Source organism: Ptychodera flava, chromosome 19 (assembly GCF_041260155.1).
Source record: "Ptychodera flava strain L36383 chromosome 19, AS_Pfla_20210202, whole genome shotgun sequence".
Lineage (NCBI taxonomy): Eukaryota > Metazoa > Hemichordata > Enteropneusta > Ptychoderidae > Ptychodera > Ptychodera flava.
Window position 1 is genome coordinate 36,998,475 of NC_091946.1, and position 12,279 is coordinate 37,010,753.

A 12,279-nucleotide genomic window follows, 5' to 3' on the forward strand; every position below is an offset into this window, starting at 1 on the left:
AAATTTCTGGATCAATTCGAACAGCGAAATTACTCGATCGGGAAACTGAAGACGCCCACACAATAAAGGTTGTAGCTATCGACAAAGGGTCTCCAGCGAAAACATCGACACCTCTAATAATTAGCTTCAATATAGAAGACTACAATGACAATGCACCTGAGTTTGTGAATCCTAACTATTATGTGCCATTACCAAAGGATTCTCTACCACAAACCAAGGTGTTGATGGTATCAGCAGTGGATAGAGACATTGGGATTAACGCTATGGTCACATATGACATCATAGGTATTTAATGTTCTGTTGAAAGAGCTGAAAATAATCTCATTAGATCTACATCCGTCTTTCATGAAGTTTAAATGTACTGGTCTCTATGAAATATGCAGCATCAATTCACAGTATCATACATTTTAGTCACCCATGTATGTGCCCATCAGAAATATTCTACACAAATTTATGAGATTTGCCTTGATGGTATACGTGCATTTCGCCATTTCAAACTGTTGAGCTGACTAACAAGGAAATCATGTTTCGCAAGTCGGATGAGTAAACATGCGCTGATAGAAACAATACTGTATTATTAGATGCGATTCCAGACAAATTATGATATGTCAAATCACTAGTCTGAGTTTATGTGGCACCTTGCAGGACATTTATCAGTGTTTCAGTGTAGTGTCAAGAGCGTTTGCTTGTTGACGTGACGTGACGTCATTCCTAAAGTTTGAAACACATTATCATTGAAATATTTGCTTTTTATTCATATCTATGATTCAAGGTGGAGGAAACTGCAGTCAGAACCATTTTCAGATAAATTCAACGACTGGACAAATCATCACTACTGACAATCTATATGACCAACCGTCAGGATCTTGTTTACTACCAGTGAGATGTCAAGACATGGGAATAGATCCCTTGAGTAGCATCTCTATGGTTCGTAGAATTTTCCTTTTAATTGTACTAAGCAGCAGTTTCTCTTAGTAAACCTTAAAGATATCGTATTATTATCTAAAGAAAACCAACAAAAAATACTGAGATTGGTCATTAAGATCTATCAGTTCATATATATCGTCCTACGATATCAGTGTTGCCTTAGATGGCATTGCACCTAGTATATTTTGCTCAAAATTACTTACTGAGCTTAGACTAAAACATTGGTTTGCTTCACCTTTAAGCATGACAGCAGTCGTACTTTCTTTGAGAAAGACGTTTATATGTACACAATTTTATTTAAATCATCCGATTTCCTGGCTTCTTTTATCTGCAGGACCTGGTTTCTGATATTTCAAAAAACACTTAACTTCACTCTGGCTTGATCAAATTTTGTGAAACTTGAAAAATTTGTTCTTTGAATACTGATTTACAAAACGCCAATTGTGTTCGGCGATAAATTTCCACATTTTGAATAAGAGTCATTTCAATTTTCTTTATCACGATTTTAATAAATTTTTGAATGTCCGTCTTTCAACTCCTTCCACTACTTCCATTGAGAAAGAGAATAGATAGGCTTAACGTAGAAGAAAGTCATCGTTTTTTCAACATGTACTCTCAAATTTCATAAGTAGTATCACGTTTTTTACTTAAATGAGGTGTTCGACCCTAAATATGTAACCTTTCATCCCGCGAGTAACTGCTACCATAACCTTCAGAATCTCAGCTTTTTGAAAATATATTATGAGGGGAGAGGTATTTCATCTTTGATAAGAAACGTTTCTTTAAAAAAGTACGTTTGTGAAGTTCAACACCACCTCAGTAGGGAAACAAGAGACTATTGATTTATTTATTTGCAAATGCCAATTCATAATTGGATATGATCATTCTGTCTTAATATCAATTTTCAGATCGAAATAAACATCGAAGAGGTCAACTTCCCGCCAAAATTCACATCGGAATCATACAGGGCAACGATCGATGAAAATGTTTGGATCGGGACTAATGTGAAAACGGAACCCCAAAACCCACCACAAGCAACAGATGATGACAAAGATGCCAATGGAGAAGTATATTACGATATTGTTGGAGGCAATGACGATGGTAAGAATGACAGTGTGATGAACGTAAGGAATATGCACGGCAAAATAGTGTCATGATTATGAAAATCAGTAAGGGCCGGATATTTGTACTGTGGAGATGCCCATGATGATATTTGTATTTCTGTATTTTGAATCGTACTTACTATGCAAACTTAATGTATCACTTGATGCGATAAAAATTCACGATCAAAGGTGTTGACTTTGAAGCAACAGTTTTCATTATTCGCCTTGTTGTTTCATGGGATGCGAGCATGCAGCTTGATTGGTGTGCCGTTAATGCCGCGCTACAATTTAAAATTTCTTTTATTGCAATTTTTAGCAACCACTCAGGGGGCTAGCCCCTGCGGAAATGAAAACAGAAAACTTAAATTTTGCTACAATATTACCAAAGACTAACCAAGTTACTTACGTGGTTTATGCAACATTGTCAGAGAGCCGTAAGTTTTTAGCAGACTTGCATTTATTTCGACTACAGATAGCACAAGTAAACGAGAATACGGACATAACCTATGCAAATACATGCGATTGGAAAACTTATGTGAACGAGGTACATTTTCAACGTAATTAGTTTTAGCCCATAGTAGAAGCATGGAAAAATACACATATTCTTCCAACTGAAATAAGTATACAGTGTACTCTGTCTTGAGACCATTAGTTCCAAATTTCTATTAACGCCAACGTTATGTGGTTTATCAATGCTACTCTGCGTTATAACTGAAGTATCAACCTTTTGCTTCTGTAAATACAGGGTTATTCTCTGTAGACCGTCAAAGTGGGCAAATAACTGTGAGCAAGGCACTCGACAGAGAAGCCATAGCGTCGGTTGCGTTGATCATTTCAGCTCATGACGTCACACCAGATCCAAAATCTGCAACTGTCGTTGTGACCATTACTATTGAAGACGCAAATGACAATGCCCCAGAACTACCCCAGGAGCTTAACGCCACAATAACACAGGTATGTCAACCGACCGAGATATCCTGATGGATACAATTTCTCGCAAAAATGTAATGAAGCACTTTTGTAAACAGCGTACGACAGGTGTGTTCAAAATTATTCTTTATACCTCTTGAGATAAAGAATCAGAAATGCTCAACAGACATACTGTTTTAGAGTCTGTTCTGTTATCCGAATCAAAATAGAACAGTGAAACAATATTTGGGGAAAAAGAAGGGGATTAACCTCTTTCAATATGGACATTTTGCCACGGAAATTTATTTCTCGAAAGGTTTTATGTTCGGCAACGAAAATGTTTAATCGGATTTTTTATAGTTCTGATCAACACGTTTTGACTCATTACAGTTTTTCAACCAGTACATGTTCGAACGTTATATCTGATATACAATGCATATTTTCCTCAGAGGTTTGTAAACTTGTAACCATTTTACGCACAGGATGGCAGCTCCGGAGCTTTGGTTACCACAATAAAGGCAAGAGATCTTGACATTGGAAAGAACGCAGAATGTTTCTATCACATTGCTAGAGCTCGCTTTGAAGGCATTGGACCCGTTAATCCATCAGACTATTTCAGCATCAACCAAACGGATGGTGCCATTACAACCACGGATAACTTGTACAAATTAAATCTTACATCTACCATTGACATTGGGGTAAGAATCACATAACTGCTTATAACTGTTCATTTAGAAAAAATCATACCCTCTGCACCATAAAAACTTATATCTAAACTAGATCAAGCATTCATATTAAATCATTTACTAATTGTATCCCCGACTTAGGGTAACTTCTGTAAATCCTACGAACGGCATGGGAAATGAAAAAGATAGTTATCTTTCGACCACTCTGTCTGACTTAAAGGGTGGTATCAAAAGTTCCATCATGAGGACAGTTCTGCAATAAATTATTTTTACCCTTTCAACTAATTTGCCATGTAAAAGTATTTGGTAATCTGGACTTGACTTTGGAAAACGTAATATATGCTTTGCAATACATTTTAGGCCAATACTGCGACAAACTTGTGACAGGCATGTCTAATACAGCTCTTCCACATTTACATGCAAAACATGTATATAATCCTTAATAAGAAAATGATGCAGGTGCATTCGGTCGTGCGGGTGATTATACCTTATGGGTATATTACATCTATTCTGAGGTTTATAACCGGTGCAATTTCAAATCACCTTCCCATCAATTACATCAGTAACATTTCTCCAGCCGTAATAAAATAAATGCACCGCAGTGAATGGTATTATTGGTTTTTACTTTCTTTAGCTTATATTGGTCGTCCGAAACGTCGAACCACTCGACGTTGGGCCGTACACAAGGACCAATTTGAATCCTACTGCATCTTGGTTAACTGTGACATTTAGGTACGACTACACACCCAGATGCAGAGAAGGTAAGATAAGCTGAACATTCAGCTTAATTCTTTCCTAAATGTAATTACGAAGGTACCTAATTATTGTCGGCACTTCATATTACATGTTGAAAACACTAACGTCATAGATAACGTGGTTCAGACAAATTTCTACTGCATGGTTGTAAGAAATCATTATCGCTCGTTGTTGACAGCCACTGTCTAAGTCTTCCGGTAACCGTTTAACGAAAATCTGCAACAGCATGTAAAAGAATGACAGAAAGTTTTCAGGACATCAGAAATTAGTTAAATTTGTTTAAAACAAATCTTTGTTTCAGATGAATATTTGGTTAATGTAAACGAAGACAAGCAACCAGGTGAATCGCTGAATATCACGATTGAACCAAGAAACAATGGCACAAAGCCTCTACCAAGCCTGTTCTACGAAATAATATGGGCAAGTGCATGGGTAGGCAATACATCTTGCATAAATGTGTACAAAATATAAAATTCATAACGACCCGCTTTATGATTGCGGTGTCAGAAGAAAAAGGAAAGCAAAAAGTCACAGAGTCTTCCAAATATTCCCAAATCGTCAGTTGATTGTAGAGCTTTTTTATTTTGACTGAAAATCAGTTACAGAACATTTCCACCATCTCTTCAAATACATTTAATATAGTAAACCAACTATTAAGAAGGTACATAAAGGCGCCCAATTCACTTTAACTTGACGTTTGTTCAATTATATTCAGAATGTGTTCAGCATAAATGCTGTCACAGGTGATATATTAACAAGTAAAGTACTTGATGTTGGCACCTATAACTTGACAATTGCTGTGAGGACAAGTGACCCAGATAACGGAGAAGGGTAAGTATCAAGTTTCTCTTTATGTCCCCGGTCATTTTCAGACATCTCTTGCCAACATATAGGTGTGCATATTTATGAACAAGTTTTAGGGGGCTTTAAATTTCAAAATTGTCATTGCATTGTACAAAGCCGATTCGACTGATATGACGTGGCATGGCCTACTTGTATTTTGTTTATAACACTTATAAAAGGATTTACAAGAAAACGTCCAGACATTTTTGGTGTTTCTTTATACTCCAATTATTTCAGTATAGCTCAAGGTGAGTAATAAATTGCCAATGGGAACACTAATGTTTCATCTAAGTTGTATTTAGGCTGCATGCATCAACTACAGGAAATAAATCTGTCAGTGTCAGCAAACAGTACCTTAGGTTGTTTTTTTTCGACGCACAGCAACAACCAAAGCATCGCATTGTTGGTAGTGGGAATCTGCGTATATAAATTTAATGTAATTTGTCCTGATACAGGTCATGTACTGTTCTCGTTGATGTTTACCGAGTAACCACAATATATCATATGACAACCGCAGCGGTGACAGGTATATACCAATTTTATGTTTTACACCCTTTTTTTGTTTAAATTTTGGCCATAATTGTAAAATTGCAATGAGTTTTACCTCTTCAATGTCCATAACCATTGTCAATCGTCGTTAAACTTATTGTACACTGATATCTAATGTTATTGCCATAACAGACGGGATCTTTTTATTAAATAGCTAGACGTTTCGATCTACATTTATCTAAGTAGACAACAGAAAGGGCATTAGTTTTTTTCTGTAGTGGATTTGTCTCTTTAACTATCTACTTTCATGATGAAGATGTTCTACATAATATACAGATAAAGCACAAGGATCTGACAAGTTCTTTTAAAGTTAATTTTATTTCTACCTTTCTTCAGTTGCACCCCAGAACGAAGATTGCCTCGTTATATTGGTCGGCGTATCTGCAGTCGCAATTGTATTGTTTATCATCCTTGTCACTGTTGGCCTGATACTGTATTGGCGTACTCGAACAAGGTTAGTTATTACAATTCTTATGAAGTAAAACGTCTAATATGTCGTTAGCCGACCAATTCGAGGTTTTGGATGTTGATTTAAGAGAAAAAATCTTGTTTTTCAACCCTAAACAGAAACGGTCCTATATGTTTGTCATTAAAATATGATCATTCAAGCAAGCCGTATTTGCCTTACGTTTTTGTCGTTTCGTACGTTTACCTCATTATATGTATAGTATGACTAAGGGACCATGTGAAAAATTCTAAGAAGCTCTATATCATTCGTATATCAAACATCCCTGCTCTCCGTCGCATACTTACATATTCCTTCTGACCAAACTCGCCTGCATGTAATCGAGTTATTCAAAAATTATCTGAAAGTCTCATGTGCTTTCTTCATTTAGAGGGAAATTCAATAACAAACAAGCGAAGGAAACACAGAAGCAAGCAGTGAGTTCACTAGATAGAAGAGGCTTTCCTTCTGTAAGTAAAATGGAGTCATTGTATTTTCAGTTCAGCCCCTTGTAATATTAACCATTTAGTACACTAAAACAGTAAAATTGTAAGGTTTATTACTGTGTCATGAATACAAGCAATTACAATATAAACTTGTAACTGTTTGTATATTTTGTCTTCGGTAACCATTATACTAAATGCTAGCAATCACAACGATAAGATGATAATGTTGTTAAATAAACAAGTCCCCGGTAAAACGACTATTCACATCTAACTACAATCTATGTACACAGGACATAAAATAACTTCAACACGATTTGAACCAATTTGGGATCATTGGATCGCGATAATTTTTAATTTTCTCAACAGTGTTAGATTCTTTATAGTTGAACGTGGCAATTATAATTACTCGTAAAAACAAGTGTATAACTTAAAAAGAAAAGCAGATGAGCTTACATTTGCAGATCACACCGACCTTACTTCACCATCCAATTTCCCAAATTAGTTCTAATCGTGTTCTTCACTTTCTTCCCAGGAGCGTGCCCGACCACAGAGGCCAAACTGGTTGATGATGCGCTCTCTGCCTGACGAGCCGCCTGAAAAACTAGAAACATTTAAACCTGATCCCCCCGAGGATAAGAGTATGAACAAGTACACTAAAATGTGGAAGCATTTCCGGGCTTCCCAATATAAGCCAGGTGAGGTCGCTCAAAGAGAATCTGGTTTCTACATGGCTGTACGAGAAAGCGGTGCCGTTAACGATGACTACATTCACCCTGTCAGTATCCAGGATGCAGTGCCTCAGCTACCACCAGCAGATTACGATGACCAGCTATCAGAAGTTGACTATGATGATGACAACAATCAACAAAGAATCCCGAGCTATCTTCTTCCAGAGTCATGGCAATAATTGCAACAGCAGTGCATAGTAATGACAAGATTAAAGGGACAATGGTTTTTATTTTAGTAGTGTTTCACAAAACTAATACTTTCCCAACTATAAATTCATAAAGAATGCCAGATTGCACATTTTCCGCCTTGACCATGAATACCATGCATTTTTCACTACATGCAATGTTCAAGCAATAAAGCACACTCAGTGACGGTATAGCATGACATTTTGACCAGTTCACGACATATAAACGAGCGGTAGCGAGTGCATATATGAAGTGAACTGGTCGAAACCGGGTGATATACCATCGCTGGGTGTGATTTATTGCTTTGATATCATAGCAGTATATTGAAATCCTCTCATGGAATGTCTAAAAGGGATTTTTGCTCTTGCCGAGAGCTCGCACCCTTCTAAACGTGCTATATCGCCAACATAACACGGTTATTTTCACGGCTCGACTAATGATATCGCTTTATCTATGCCATCAATATATTTTAACAATGTTTTCCTTCCTAGAAAACATACATACATTCTGTGTTGACGAGTTGAATATTATGATGCATTTTGCGTGACGTTAAATATTATGATGCATTTTGCTGTGACGTTGAATGTTATGATGCATTTTGCCGTGATGTCAGACATTTTTTTTAACTGCAATTAATACACTGCATGACAACCCTGTCACACTTACTCCATTAGCATGGCTTATCGCCTCAATTTTAGCTGAGGAGTGCATGTACAGATCAGATGAATACAGTCCAGAATCCATTGCTTGTATTCAGCAAGCCTGTATTCATGTGGACTCATGTGAATTCACATGTATTATTCTATAATACAGGCAACTCATTAGTGTGAGTCTGTATTATTGCGTTTTGATGCAGTGATATCCTTAACAAAAATGCACAAAAGTTTTTCTTTGTTTTAAAGACTTGAAAATCCAAGTCTCATTTTTTGGCTTTTGCTCCTTTTCTTCTGATTGTACCTTGTCCATTGCATTTCGTACTCTGTCCAGCAATGGTGTGCTTGTAGGTTTTAAATATGTTAATGCTAAAATGACCATGACAAATATTTTGTGCTTACAGGTTTTATATATGTTAATACTAAAATGACCATGACAAATATTGTCACACTTCTAATTGGTATCAAAGGTATTTACCTTCATCTGCTTAGATGTTTACGAATTTACATTCCACTCAAGTTTTTAATACATTCTGAAAACACTCCAGCTTTTCAATCGTCGTGATTCAGCTGATTTTACTGATGGGTAGTTTTAAAAGTTTCATTAAATCTCCACATAAGCCGTGTATTTACATTTTATAACATTGGTAGTGTTTAGGTGATTTTGGGGACAAAAGCTGCTGACTTTTGGGTTGTTTTTTTAACTAGGCGATGGGTTATCAATTATCCGGGTAATTAATCAAATATATGTTTCTGATGTGAATAAATGATAGGTGGATAGATAGATAGATAGATAGATAGATAGATAGATAGATAGATAGATAGATAGATAGATAGATAGATAGATAGATAGATAGATAGATAGATAGATAGATAGATAGATAGATAGATAGATAGATAGATAGATAGTAGTAGTAGTAGTAGTAGTAGTTGTAGTAGTAGTAGTAGTAGTAGTAGTAGTAGTAGTAGTAGTAGTAGTAGTAGTAGTAAAGCATGAGCAGTATATCCTGACAAACCAACTCCTATAATTTAAGCACATTAAATTGTATGCTGATGAAGTGTAATTAACCCTTTTTTGATCGTGCTTTATCAGTTTATCTGTAAAGGTAGTTGAAAATTCCAAGAATAGCCTCTTCTTAGCATAAAAAACAGTGTATTTAATGAATGATCGTCAACACGAATTTCAGGGATGCTGAAAGTGAACATCATCACTTTGTTGAAATGATCATCCTGATTGGCAGTATTCACTAATTTCGCGTTTTCACCTCTTTGTTCATCGCCAGTTTAGAGGCATAGATGAAATATCGCCATCATGTTCATTCTCTCTGTGTAGACATAAGGGAAAGACTTAGATTCACAACAATAATGATGAAATTGGGATGTCCTTGGACAATAACTTTTATTCAGTCTTCGTCTTTTCATTATGCGTGGAAGGTATGGATTTAACTCTTTAGTTAGTTTCCTTCTGTTACATCCGTAGATTTGAAGTTTGATGCAGTGAAGGTAGTAATCACACGAGTTTAAAGGAAATATTTCCCCGTGTCGAAATATTTGGTGTAGTATCTCCCTGGAGTACGACTTCTCAATCTCCGAACCATTGAAGACATTTGTTATTCTAAAGTCTGTGTATAGACAACAAGCCTTTACTCATACTATACCTGACAGTTCAACACGTGTTCCACTATTCTCAATCACACTTCTACCACAAGCCTTAAAATATAGGTAAAATATCCAAATTGAATCAAAACACTTGACTTTCCTTCAAATGTATTTTTTCATCGCGTTTGTAATATTCCGTGTGCTATGCATGAAAATAACGCAGGTTTCAAAATGTGAATCTAACGACTTTACCTAATGAACTAAGTTTGTCAAGTATGCAAGCTGCTTACAGAAAAAAAAAACATAATGAAACGAATGCATACATCGCCAAAGATTTAAAAGCAGGATAAATATTTTTCCTTATTTTTTAGGATCATTTCTCATGTTTTGCTAGGTTTTCTAGAGTTTTCGTTTGATAACATTAATAGACGTCTTACATTGACATATGGTCATCTTATCCGACCAATTTGCATTTAACTGTTAAGATTAAATCACACGGACAATGACTGAAACATTGGCCATATGTCTGAATAGAACCATTTGGATAGCTCCATTCAGGAGAAGTCAATTATGATGACAACCAGAAATTTTCTATTTTAAGAATATCTTTCCTGATCTGGTTTTTGTTTGTATTGTATTGTTTTATTTTGTTTTACGCAGAGACGTGTCAAAAACTTATGGTTTGATATTTCTATGGAGCCGTCACAATTCTTGTGAAAATATGACTACGTTATCGTCGGAGGCACCGTTCTGTCATTGCTAATGATTGATGATGAAATTATTTGTAGAAGGTGGTTTAATTTTTATTGTACTGCAAAACTTTGACACTGTGTCTTTATATGCTTTGTACTACCTAGGTTGATTTTTGTCAATAAACAGGTCCTACGTTAAACACCGTTCACATCGAATGCATGAAGAACGTAGTCACTTTAGACCGATGTTTAAGTCTCAAATACTGATTTCTAAAACACTAATAATCTTTTCGGCCGATAGGGACATTCCGGAACGAAGCTGTACAGAAATCTGCAAACCAGGCATGTTGGCCGCATAAGTACTGCTTAGACTGGCCTCCAGTAGCTTTGCTTTTCTCGGCAGCAGAGTTATTGGCTTGGTCAAGGCGTTCACCTAACGATCTACGAAGAAACTACCATTAGCGCGACAGTCTGCTGATGTTTAGACCTTCAATTTATTATGTTTTGCTTCTTTTATGCCAAGAGACTTGGAGCAGTTCTAGTATTGCTTTATACCTTCTGAAAACTTAGTTAAACAACAGTAACTGTTATTATGTCATTTTCGGCAAAATTTAATGGGTCAAATAAAATGATAACTAAACCCGAATCACTTCGCGAATGGATAATTTACGACGTCACTTATTTAGAACCAAGTGGCCGAGTGTTGAGGGAACTTGGTTTTGGATAAAAGGATAGTTTGTGTGACAAGAGTAGCGGACTCACAAACGTTAACAGAGGAAGGTGACTGAGTTTATCAACAGTAGCGGACTGACTATCACAGGATTGAGAGTTTGGCAAGCGAACTTTCCCAACTGAACTAAAGTTTGGTTGCTTCTCTTTGTTTTTATGACGCTTCCTCGACCGTGGTCACCAGTTTTGGTACAACCGCCATTTCACAACCAAATTATCGTGTTGCGATTGCCTTTTTGAAACGGCTATAGGAAAAACCTGCTGTGGGTTGATAAGGCAACACTGAATCAGACAGAATTTACGAATATGCAACTAATTCAGTGAAAGACCGCTAATTGAGGGCGAGTAAAATGCTACGTTTCATTTGAAATTACTATAATGCATTTTACAACTGCGATTTCAAGCAAATAGGCACAGATTGAAGGCACACGTACAGCGATAGCAGTACGTTTAAAACACTTGCATCGAGACAGGGTTTTTAAAACATAAAACAAGTCCTCGGGGAATCCCTAGACTGTAATTTAATGCCAAGTATTTAGCATATCACATAACCTGTATAAGTATAATCTCCATGGTTATTGTTTAAATTGTATTCAAATCCGGACTAGAATTTATTTGTAAACAATAAACAATGACCAATACACACGTACAAGCTGTGTTGACGAAAAGAATGCTCGAAATTTCAGCACGACAAGCGGATCAGGGTCCAACACTGTAGTTGAAATACAGAAGCAGAATACTGAAAAACTTGCCAATAAGTTATAACTTATGTCCCTTTGAGTAAATATTAATAATCATGAGATACGTATAAAAGGAGGAACTCAATTACCTAGGTATCCAATCACACGGCGGATCAAGTGCAGCACCAGGGTTCATCTTCTGCTCCTCACAGTACTATGAGTCAGCCAGAGAGACCTTCTCCGCCACCGGCTGATAGCGTTGAATAACTGCCAACTCCATCTACCACAACGCCTACTCTGATGAGACCACCAACCCAACTACCGACTAGCCCACAGCAAACTACTATT

General features: G+C 36.5%; 1 protein-coding gene across 1 annotated transcript in view; it reads left to right on the forward strand.

Annotated features, from left to right (window-relative positions):
• Positions 1–10,768, forward strand: part of LOC139119442 (protocadherin Fat 4-like) — a 32,237-nt gene extending 21,469 nt beyond the window's left edge. Inside the window, exons 23-34 of the mRNA XM_070683259.1 lie at positions 1–285; positions 773–927; positions 1,836–2,028; positions 2,776–2,984; positions 3,422–3,637; positions 4,260–4,386; positions 4,683–4,813; positions 5,097–5,212; positions 5,680–5,750; positions 6,110–6,227; positions 6,610–6,688; positions 7,197–10,768. Of these exons, the coding sequence (XP_070539360.1) occupies positions 1–285; positions 773–927; positions 1,836–2,028; positions 2,776–2,984; positions 3,422–3,637; positions 4,260–4,386; positions 4,683–4,813; positions 5,097–5,212; positions 5,680–5,750; positions 6,110–6,227; positions 6,610–6,688; positions 7,197–7,571 (2,075 nt within the window). The 3' untranslated portion in view covers positions 7,572–10,768. The remainder of the gene's footprint in view (positions 286–772; positions 928–1,835; positions 2,029–2,775; positions 2,985–3,421; positions 3,638–4,259; positions 4,387–4,682; positions 4,814–5,096; positions 5,213–5,679; positions 5,751–6,109; positions 6,228–6,609; positions 6,689–7,196) is intronic.
• The last annotated feature ends 1,511 nt before the right edge of the window (positions 10,769–12,279 follow it).